At 23.8% G+C, this 12,943-nt stretch overlaps 1 protein-coding gene across 1 annotated transcript in view; it reads left to right on the top strand.

Moving 5' to 3' along the window:
- The window catches only part of Pdfr (Pigment-dispersing factor receptor), a 28,752-nt gene extending 18,477 nt beyond the window's left edge, over nt 1-10,275 (top strand). The window contains exons 7-12 of the mRNA XM_011503036.1: nt 109-226; nt 844-913; nt 1,090-1,175; nt 4,220-4,403; nt 6,129-6,240; nt 10,175-10,275. Of these exons, the coding sequence (XP_011501338.1) occupies nt 109-226; nt 844-913; nt 1,090-1,175; nt 4,220-4,403; nt 6,129-6,240; nt 10,175-10,275 (671 nt within the window). The remainder of the gene's footprint in view (nt 1-108; nt 227-843; nt 914-1,089; nt 1,176-4,219; nt 4,404-6,128; nt 6,241-10,174) is intronic.
- Nucleotides 10,276-12,943: the final 2,668 nt, after the last annotated feature.

Below are 12,943 nucleotides of genomic sequence, written 5' to 3'. Positions count from 1 at the left end.
TAACAATAACAATATATATATATATATATCTTTTTTTTTTTTTTTTTTTTTTTTTTTTTTTTTTTTTGCTATCATCAATACGATTATTATGACACATTTTAATACCAGTGACAGTCTTTCAAGAATCGTCACACTACCGAATGTACAGACTCGTTGGCTGGGGTTATCCCATCATTATGACTCTTACTTGGGCCACCGTCACGGCACTCTATTATCATCCGTCGAAGTAAGTATCGAAATTTTTCTGTGTTTTCACCTCTCTGTGCCGTGTTAGCCGTTTATTTCCATCAAATTAACGTATATTATTGTCCTCGTTATCCACGTTGTCATCATTGTCATTCTCATTGCATTTGTCGCTATCGTTGCCATCGTTATCCCCCCTCACTGTCTATTATTATCACTTTTCAACTATATATTTTATGATGTTTTATGTTAAATAAACATTAAAATCATACATCAAGCTTTTCATCTCGTAATCCTATCGACCATTACTATTGCTCCGCATACTTATCTTATACTCCTTCATTATTGTCAATAATCATTTACAATTACTTTATATATCATAGATTATATCATTTCCGATATATTAGAAGCTAATATATTGCGATTAACTTATGATTATTAGATAAATCAAATTTTATTCTTTCTCTTACCATTGATATCTATCATATTAAAATAATTTATTCCTCTTTTTTAATAAAACATCAGGCGAATAACGTGTTATTAAATTATTTACAATACTAGAAGCACATAATGCCCTATAATATATAATAATTGTCTACTTCAATTTCCATAGTCAATATCAATATTGCGAGATCTGCCTATTATTTTCAATATTCTTAGATGCTGGTGGGGTTATAATCTAACCTTATACTTTTGGATACTCGAAGGACCAAGGATGGCTGTGATATTGGTAAAGTATTTCATAGTGATAATACCGAAAAACAATGACACAGTACGAAATATATGTCAAATGGAAATTACAAGTACATTAAAATTAATTTATATAAAGCTTACAAATTTAAAAATATATGATAATTGTTACGTGAAATAGGATGGATTTAATGATATCTTAATTTTCATTTTTAGCTAAACTTTATGTTTCTCTTAAACATCATACGTGTACTGATTGTTAAATTACGGCAGAGTCGTACTAGTGAGATTGAACAAGTCCGGTAAGCTAATAACATTATTTGTTAATTTTTAAATCCTCTATAAAACATACCGTAGAGTGTTTTGGAAAATACTTTTGAATTTTACAAAAATAATTACTTTGTTTATAACTTATTCTATCGCAATGTAATAATTTATCTATTTCTAAAATCATATAAATTCAATTTTATAAAAATTGTGAATAAAATTAATTGCCAAATATATGTTGTTTGTTCTTATAATCAATTCGTTTGAGAAATTAAATTTCTCAATTCAATTAGCTCAATTTAATATAATATATTATTCAAATTACTATAATTATTAAAAGGCCAAGCGAACATTTAATTCAATGAACTGATTGAAAGTAAATTTGTATTTTGCATTAAATATATCAATTGATATCAACTATAACTTTTATTAATAGTTACAATAATTAGTCTTATGTACTCAAATTAAATATTTTATTAAACTTACATCCGCACGCATAATAATATTTGAATAAAATGAAAATACCATACGTATATTTAACAATTTATGTATGATGAATGAACTTTCCTGTAATTATTGCATTTCAAGCCTCATTAATAATTAAATTAATATTTATATTCATTTTAACATTATTCGATAAAATTTGAAGATCAAATAAACATATTTGACCCTATTTATATAAATTTTTAGTCTCGCAAAATTTTTAACATAATACATTTTAAATATATTTAAGTAATAAATAGAGCACTCGTTTGTTATTATTTAATTTTCAAAATATATTGTTATGTAATGTGGTTGAAAGAATGAAAAAAATTATAACACTCTCATGGAAACACGCAATTATATTAAATTATTTATACAAATGTATAGAAAGATGCGAAATCTCTATATTTAAATAAAATATTGTAATTGATTGTCCGATATAAGGAGCTATGAAAATATATAAATATTATAGCTTATATATAAATTTTAATAAATAATCGGAAGTTTTAAATTGGGTTTATATAAACTATTCTTGTAAGTATTCACTCGAGTCTTATACTCGTCAATTTTCAATCTTTATAAATTTTTAAAATATTTTCATTTTATTTATAAATATAAATCACGTCTTTTTTAAATATATATATTTTTTTTATTTATTGAAATATCGATTGATAAATAAGGTCATTATTCAAATAAATTATGTGATTACCATTCGCTTTATAAATCAATAGTGTCTTTGAAAAAATTCAATAATCAAAAATATATTAAATTCGTGTTAAATATACTTTAAAGTATATAATTAAAAAAAAAAAAAAAAATTCAGTATTAATTTCATCACTAAATTACTCATTTTATGGAAATTGTTTTTCTTTCTGTTAATTATTCCTTACTCATTTAATAATAATGCTAATTTATAATTCGTTATTTTATATTTTAAAATGTGCATGATATAAATGAATACGAATAAATAAAATACAATTTATTATGAAACCTATTATGCTTTTATTTAATTTACTTTCCAGCTAAAAACATAATTCTGACATTTGACTTAATGCAATTTAATACAATTTGCTCAGTGCATTAACAGATATTATGTTTTTAGAATAGCTTCAAAATAATTAAATTTCGAATAAAATATTTATATCAAGACTTATTTCATTACGAATAATATTATAAAAATTTTCTAATATAGTTTCCATTACTTTAACAATTAGATATTTATGAATAAAAATCAATATAGCGTTTATATTGGAATAAACGAAGTGAAAAGTAAAGTATATAATCATAATACAAGAATTTTGTAACAATCTATAATCGAGAATATGCTTGTATCAGACTTATGATCAATATTGTAATTAGAGATTTTCCTTAATCTTCGAAATTCACATGATTAGAAAACAAAATTTGATACCAAAATACCAGCTGTCGCTACTCTTGACGATATTATCAACAAATATTCAAAGTTAAAGAAAGTGCATTACTACAAACATAAGTTTTTCTTTCATTAAAGTACTTTCATAATTTCGATACATTTTTATGGCTGTAATCAAATTGCAAAATATATAATTTGTTTATATTTTGCGTACTCTAGTTCACATACGTTAAACCTAAGATTTATTATGGATAAAATTCAATGAAAATCGTTCAAACATGCCTTTTCACTAGTAGAATTTATTGCCTTTCTGCATATCAGTTATATTATTGCATCGTCATATAATTTGTTATATATGATTTCTCATTATATCGCCATATACAAGTTTTATTATACAATCTCTTTACTAGATTTTGTCTTATATAATCGGTAAAATGATTATCGAGGATGCTTATATACTTTAAAGTTATGAAGAAACTTAAATTTATCAATACTGGCAATCTCTACAAATGACTCTATGAAATATTATTTATCTTAAAGAATAAAATTAATGATTATGTGTAGTTCATTACATAATTAAAATATTAAAATATATATATATATATATTATCGTATGCAGTGTAAATGTGTGACCTTTTTCATTTCATGAATATGTAAAATATTTTGATTCGTTTGATGTTTTGAATATAATGATGAAAATAATTTTGGAAGATTATTATTCAAGCTACAAATTGTTTAAATAATCATTGAGTTTTATATTTAAACAGTAATTAACTTGTTTTTCATTCAAAATTATAATTATACTCTGATTTTAATGAAAAGGTTTATGGGACTATTAATGATTATATTTCATCGCGTATTCGATTTATTTAGAAAAACATGAAAATATCAACGTGTATTTTAAGGAAGTTTAATCAATAAATTCTTCAGTTCACATATAACTAATCCATTCGTGAATAATACGCATTTATTAATATTATAATACTTTACGATTACCACTGCAATCAATATCTGAATATATTTTCAAAATCAAATATATTTAGCTCGTAATGTATCACAGTACCTCTTAATTATTAATTAAAATATTAATTTCATAATCAACTATAATCAATAAAATATACATTAAAATACAAATAGAATTTAAATGCGATATTTTTAAATCCTGTTTGAATATATAAAAATTTAAAACTTACTTGCAGATGAATACAAACATTATATTTACAGAAAAGCTGTAAGGGCTGCTTTGGTATTACTACCTCTTTTAGGAATTACCAATTTAATTTCCATGACTGAAGCACCATTGGACAAAAGTATTTGGGAATTTGCATTATGGTCATACACAACACATTTCCTAACTTCGTTTCAGGGTCTCCTCATAGCAACCCTTTACTGTTTTCTTAATGGAGAGGTAGGAAACTTCGATATAATTAACAATAATATAGAGGCAACGATACTTCATAATATATCTTCATTTTTTTTCTATCGAGTTAGGAATCTTTTTGGACTAATTCTTAAAAATTACAATGATTTTTAATTAAATTTATTATCTACTATTCAAGTAACATCAATACCGATGATCAATATTGATTTCTAATTTATTCACATTAAGAAAAATCTAAACTAAAGTATTACTACAAATTAATTATAAATTTTGTTTCTATAAATAGTTTTAGGTCTTATTTTTCAACTATCATTAGACCATTAATACCATAAATTTTTTTCATAAATTCAGAAATTATAAATTAATTTATTATTAATAATGTATTTTAAATATTCGATTATATTAACGAGAAAAATATTTCAACAATTTTTTTAATATAAATATTGATTAATTATTCGTTCATTACAGAAATATGTTAAAAGAATTTTTTTTAATTAAATACATAATTAATTAAATAACTAATTTTAAAGATAATGAAATAATAAGCTTATGCATAAATTACATTAATTAACAATTTTGAGTAATCTATCAGTTTATATCAAAATATTTGTTTTTCTATAATAAACTATTCTAATTCATATGCATGATTATTATGTCCCTATTAAGAAATAAAATATAATTAATTTTAACGACAAAAAAAATGTGTAGAAAGTTTAAATAAATACTAAGTTACAGGAGAATGGATTATTTAAAAATATACTACTTGAATTAATTAAAACTCTATTTTTCTAAATTAAAAAAAAGGATTATTTATAGAATAAATTTGAAATACATGTTTGCGTATATTATTAAAATAATTTAAAAATAAATTCAATCACATGTTTTTTAAAATTCGACAACTTAAATTCCAAACATAAAGTAATTTGAATAAAAAAAAAACTATTGTTTTGTTTTGATTAATTTAAAATAATTTTCAATGTTCAAAGAAAAATAAAATAAAACTATTCACAATTAAGCTCTAAGTTTATTTTAATTTATTTAAAGACTAGAAGATAAATGTACATTAAAACTTTGAAAAGATTTAAAATAATTTAACAGTAAAAATATAATCTAAGATATCATAAAACAATTTATTATGGACATCGAAGAAATTATATAACTACAACAAATATTAAATAAAAGTCTTTTAACATTTTTTTATTAGTAAAAAATATTCATGGTTTCAATATAAATAATTGAGTTTTATAAATATTCTAAAAAATTATAAAATTATAATGATCAATAACAAGAATAATCAATTCCATTATATATAAATATATGTATATATTATAGGAATATCATTAAATATTTATCGGAGGGTTATCAAATGAGAAATTTTGTGAAAAGGGAGCATGAAAAGGAATTTGTTTAAATTTCATAAGGATGCAGTTGGAGTGCTAGAATGGGGGCGACGACCGTTAATTTTTAAATGAGAAAAGGATATATATATATATATATATATATATATATATGAATATTTCTTTGCAAATAAATTACGTCAAACTTGTATGAACAATTGTAATGAATAAATGTTTTTATATTTAAAAAAAAGAGATAGGTGCTTTAGTCGATCGTTAACTTGAATTAATATTACCTCGTTTTAACGTGATATTTAATATTTTCTCCTTTCAATATAAGTAATCGATTAATGTAATTTAATGCCTCTGTACTTAATAACTTCCATAATTTTAATATTATTATATAATATCGTAGGTAAGGTTGGCTTTGGATAAAACAATTTCTGTATACATGTCGGTACGCGGTACTGATCTTACAAGGCGCCAATCAACTGTAAGTGGTTGTCAACCTCATCGAATTGCATCAGGTAGGAAATTTTCTTTCATTTAATTGAAAAATATAAATTTTCTGATTTTGAGGGTTCATATAAAAAACAAAAAAAATTCGGAATTTATTTTATATATAAATTTTTAAAGCATATCGACAATTTTTTATCAATGACGTTTAATTGTTTCGATTGCTTAACACATGTTTTTCATTAAGAAAACGTATTCTTTAAATATTATACGAATTATTATATAGAATCCTTAAAAACTAGTCCTTTTATTAATCTTCAATTAATACTTTAGATTAACATTATATAATCTATTAATAATAATGTTCATCACGTATGACAAACCAATATGAATGTTCATTAGGATAAATTAATATAAAATATAGTCATAATAGGATATTGATTAAGAATTTAACAATCTTTCAACGATAAATTATTTAGGCGAATGTTTTCATTAAAACAGTGTATCGTTATTCCTTCTGTCGTGCATTATGTTTGTGTATTTATATTATGTGTGTGTGCGTGCGTGCGTGTGCGCGCGCGCGTGTATGTATGTACGTATGTGTGCGCGTGTATGTGTGTGCGTGCGTGCGTGCGTGCGTGCGTGCGTGCGTGCGTGCGTGCTTGCATGTGTGTGTGTACAAGATGGTAATTTTTATAGTTATTATGTAGTTAGTTACCTTTGCCAATGTAAGAATGATAATTCGGTTATGCACTAGAATATGTCGGAACCACGAAAACGGTGGAGTCTGATGAAATAAATACACGAAATACACAAATGTTATTAATATTCATTTTCATAAGAGCACTACATTTTATTCCTCTGCATCCAATAATATTAAAATAAGGATCGAAAGGATAACAAAGTAACAAAATATAGCTACATTTTATTCTCTATAATTATTCTCTATATTATCAATTTAATCATTTAATCTACTTTATGCCTTCCCGAAAGAACTGTGACAACTTCTTTTGCTATTAAATATGAATAAAACGTTTCCATTTGGCAATCAACCAGTTACTATATATACTGGCTGAGTAGGAATGCACTTAGGTACAAACATGTATAAATAATAGCCATGGAGAGAAGGGCCGAATGAATAACTTTAACACTACTGTGGTAATGCAAAGAATCGATAATATAGAGCAACGAAATTGAATTCTAAGGGATAATTCGACCAAAACATTTAATTGGAAAACATTATTACCATATAGTTAGGATAAATTAATTTATGACGATGGCAAAGGGTGTTAATACGAACGAACAAAAACAATTATTATTTAGAAAAATTCTTTCCACGTTAATATTTATTTCCATATAAATATTAATAAATAAGCTAAAATATTAGTACTAATCTAAACGGTCGATATATCCTTCTTACTCTAATATAAGCAATTAACTGTGACGACTTCTCATTCGTCTATTACGCCCAAATTATGTATTCTGATTTTCATATTTGCCGTAGAATAGCTTTCTTCCATAGCATTTCCTGAACTTTTCGATCTCTTTTATATTTACATATAACAAATAAAATACAAAACACATGGTAAGAAGACTCAAAGAGAAAAATTATAAAAAATAAAAAAAATAGTAAATTTGATCTTATTTATTAACATTTCTAATTTTATTATTAATGCTATTTTAAATTAATGCTTTATTTATTTACACATTTAAGTGGAGTAGTAGATATTTTTGTAAGGACATAAGTTTCTGACAATAATATGAAGGCAAATGCTGCTATGCAAATATTGTCAAAGCAAAACGAGATATTTTCAACGAATTTAATATTGAGTGTTTGACTCTCGAAAAATTAGCTAACAATATTAACTAATGAAAAATTATAAATAAATTATAATCTACATAATTAATAAATACTAATTAATAAATACATAATTACTAAATATATTTTTCATGAAATATCGAAAATATTTTATCCATGAATAATGTATAATTCAAAGGTAGAGTAAATATGTAGGAGGTTTGAAGTAAAAAATATTTTTCTTCCCAATGAATCTTTAAGTAAATATGCGTGTCTATATTATTATGCAAATACATATATATATATAGCAAGCTATAGACTATAATTAATAAATACCTAAAATCAGTAATTAATAAATAAAGGTATTAATCTAGTATGCTTTAACAATTAATATCATTATTTATTTATCATTCAGCTATTCGTCCCTATGCCTATATTAAAAATCATTAAATATCGATTTATTTCCTATTCTTTTACCAATTTTTTTTCTTCAAATTATAACGTCTTATTGAAATTAGAGCAAAATATTTATTCTTTTTATTTTATAGATCGATTACTTCAAGTGTTGATGTATGATGATATCTTATATAACTTTAATTGATATTACAGTTTCATCTAAACCTTGTTATTTTAATTCAACTAACAGAAAATATATTTTTAACGCTGATTCTTCAGTATCCATATAATTTTATTTCTATTTTTATTTTATTTTATTTTTAGTATTATTAAATAATTCTGTTATTCTTATATTAAATAATTATTTAATAATTATCCTATTATTTATTAATATTATAAGCCAATATAATCCATTTATTAAATACTATAATAAGCTTTTTTAACAATTTAATATATATTTTGTTTTTTTAAATTTTTATCAAAACTTTGGTATCATGTGACGTTTGAAATAAAATTCTCGTATTATATCGTAGGATTCCTTCACGTTCCATATATATATATATATATATATATATATATATATAAATATACATACATAGTGTTGGACATTTGTGTGAAATTTTATTACACTTAAAGCCGTCCGAATTCCCAAATGTAATTGGGCAAAGGCTGAAACAAATGATCTCCGAGGTATCTCCCAAACTGCATTTAGCCTCCCCACCACTGTACTTACTCGTAAAAACGATCGATGCCCAACCTAGTTCTTCTATTTCACTCTCGCAAACAGCTTCTTCCATTGTCACCATCGAGCAGCCGAACGAAGACAAGAGCGTTTTATTTTACGTTGAGAGTGTTCAACATTTTATTTTGAAATTCTTCAAGATTGTTTGAACCAGTAGCACTTGTTTATTATTTCCGTTGAGATCAGCTTGAATCATAAGCATAAGGAAAAATAAAAACATAGTTTCGATGCATGAATTATCGAAAGATTATTCATATTATGTCTCAAAATTCAAGTATCCTTTGGAGTAAAAATATAAAGCGCATTTTATTATATACTGCCCCGTTACTTCTCCAATTACATTTATGATTGTTTTAACTATAATGAGTAACCTAATACTAGTTACACGAATAATAATTATCGGAGCAATTAAGAAACTTATAAGCCAAGTTATAAAATTTCATAAATTAATATTAACATGTAATTTAATAGTAGATGTCGTATTATTATTTGATTGTAGATAAAATCGGCTTCTCGTTAATAACAAAAAAATTCTTTTAAATTATTCTTTATATATCGTGAATAAAATAATATTCTTCATTTATTTATCCTAGTAACATTGCACAAGAATATAGAAATTCAGCTAGACAATGAATTATTGTTATTTTTCTCGCTTAAAAATATTATTATTTTTAACTACTGTAAATTTATTTCGTCAACAGTTTCTTATTTATGGCTTGATTATTTATTTATTAACTTATAATCATTACATATTCTAATAAAAATGGGAATGAATTTTATGGTTAAACGTTTATAGATAAACGCAGAAAAGTAATTTTCAAAAAGCAATCGATTATTAGAAAATATTTGCATAACAAAATGATTTAATCATGATATCATTGTAAAAAATATTCATCGACATTTTTCATTAAAAATAACATTTAAGTAGATGAGTGGTGCGTTATAACTCGTTATAATCATTTAAGAATTATGTACAATAGTTCTTTAAATTGTCAGATGCGGTTAGTTTCTCATTATATTCTTACATGTTAATGCGTCTAAACCCCCGATAATGTTTTGAATTTTGTAGTTATTGAGGTCGAAGAGGCCGAGATCAGGCCTGGAATAGGATGGATAAGGTTGTGCTGCCGTGGTGGTAACATGCCAACACCTGATCGTCCCATCGAGTAAGTAAATTTGATTATTCGCTTAATTTGTTAAAATACACAAAAATATCAAGAAACGTATTATCGAGAACATAGCATAGAGAAAATTTTAATTTGCCTAAGTACATATAGTTAATACAAAAAATATATAGTAAACATGTATAGTAAATGCAATGAAGATATTATATTTAATTAACAACTAATTATATGATAAAATTTTACATATCCAATTTTGTCAAATTTAATCTTTCCTCGGGAAAATATCCGTAAATTATTAATTGGATTCTTCAATGCTTAAAATGATACATTTATTTAATCTAAATTATATACGTACGCATATACATATAAATAAATAAATATGTAACGTATGTAAAAATCTAATTAAAAATTATATATATATATAATATTAAATAATATCAAAATTATAGTTATCATAATAAAATTTTGTTAATATTCTATTAATATACACTTATCTCAAAATGTATGTATTGTCATTCATATTTAAAAATTTCATTAGCATTAATCAAATTTTTCTAGTTACGTGTCTCCTAAAATATAAATGTCCGCAAAAAGTATTTATTATCTTCTATTAGATAATTAGACTTGAACTCATAGTAGTAGATAATCGAGCAGTAATTATTAAATATTTATACATATCAATAGTACTTATCAATCTTTTTTTTTAAAACTTTAATATAAATTTAACATTATCTTAATAATATATATTTTAACAAATATCGATATTTAAATGTATATACTTTCTATAATGTTTTTCTTATGCCGACGAAGACAGAAAGACTGTAAATAAATTAATTGTTTGTGTGTATTCTCGATTGACTTCAATCAGAATATAAATAATTTTGTGAAATTTTTATTAATAAATTCTCCGTACGAAAATTAAACATTCTTTTAATCTTGAAATTTATTCATTTTAAACATTTTGCAAAAACGAAGTTGATTAGTCATAATTCCTAAATACATTTAATAATGTAAATATTTTAAAAATTTAATTGAGAATCGCTGATTTTTTAACGATTGAATTGTTTTCTCATTAAACTCAATGCTATTTTCTTAAAGAAACTTTTGTCACGGCAACAAATAGACTTTGTATAAATGTTATTTATACAATCGTTTGCTGAAAGTCAATTAACTATCTTCAACTATCAATGTTCTTTTATAAATTGAGAAAAAAGAATTTTTAATGACATAATGACATACTACAGCTGAAATGACATTTAACAAAAACACAAACATCGAATAATTTGGACGTTCAGTTCCTGTATTATTTTGTAAATAATTTATTGCTGCAATTGTCGTTTCACGAGTATCCAGTCCAATAAGTTTCCGAGTACGGTTAAAAGTACCAGTACTCGTCATTCGTTTCGTATTAAGAAATCAAAAAGTCAAGCAACAACGGCAGCATGATTTAAGTTTCTTTCCAAGAGGTTCTATTTTTTATTTACATTATTGTTAAGTTCCTCCAGTACTATCGAAATTATGAAATAATATAAATTTTATAAAAATATCTATCTTAATATACGTTATATTCATAATTTTTAATTGTTGATATTTAAAAACGTCAATGCTGAAGAATATATTTAATATACTAATTTACTTATGATAAGTATATTTTACCGATTTTTACAAAACTCTTTCTAAAATCTCATTAAATATTTCCGGTTTCTCCGAATGTATTTCTTATTAAATAGCGCAGTTAGATGAATTATTGCAATAAAATTTTTTTAATAATAGAATAATTTAATTGCAGGACAACTCTGTGACCATGGCAATGCTGATGACACATACAAGGAATACGCAATTATAATTTGTGCGTTCACCTGAGCAACACAAGTACGATCGTTTTTATTTCACATCTATAATTAATAAAGCAAAATTTCTAGTCTAGCATTAATGCAGTAAACAAAGACATTAAATGATAATAAAAACGAAAAAAAAAAAAAAAAAAATACAAAAAACAAAAGAAAAATCGGATGTTCCTCTAAGATGTTGATACATCGCATTATAATGTGTCGATTAACTGCTGGCAATTTTACTGGAAGAAATTGTTATATGCCAACTATTATATAAGTATATAAAAAAAAATTCTTAATTCAAGGTTATTTATTCATAGTTCCAAATAGAGGCTTTTTTGATTTATTTATTTGGCTGTAAAAAATCGTAGGTGTTATTATGAATAAAATTTAGAATAAATTAATTGTATTTCGTCATTATATCACAACAAAACATAAATTATTGAATCAATATAATCTACAGTTACTACATGAATTATTTTATGAATATGTTATGCAAATTAGAATAAATTTTTTGTAAATTGACATAATTAAAAAAAGGCGATCTTATATATTATAATATAACATTATTCATACGAATGTTGATACTAATGCAAAATATTGTCTTAAGTCTTTTGTAAACAGAGGTTGATTAAAGAATTTAAACATTGCATGTTTAATCTGGAAAAATATCGATTTAACTAATTGACAAATTTTAATTATTTATTTAGTTCTGTAATTTCTAGTAATTTCATAAGATTATTGTTCTTACACATACATACAATATTCATTTTTGAGAAATTTCTTAGATTTTGACATATTGCTTGAAGTTAATACAAAATGATGCTCGAATGGTACTCGATATTATCAATCAATCAAATGAATATTAATTTATCACAACGA

This window comes from Ceratosolen solmsi, unplaced genomic scaffold, assembly GCF_000503995.2.
Source record: "Ceratosolen solmsi marchali unplaced genomic scaffold, CerSol_1.0 scaffold61, whole genome shotgun sequence".
Taxonomy (NCBI): domain Eukaryota; kingdom Metazoa; phylum Arthropoda; class Insecta; order Hymenoptera; family Agaonidae; genus Ceratosolen; species Ceratosolen solmsi.
The sequence above is the reverse complement of the archived record's forward strand: the minus strand, read 5'-3'. Positions and strand labels throughout refer to the sequence as shown.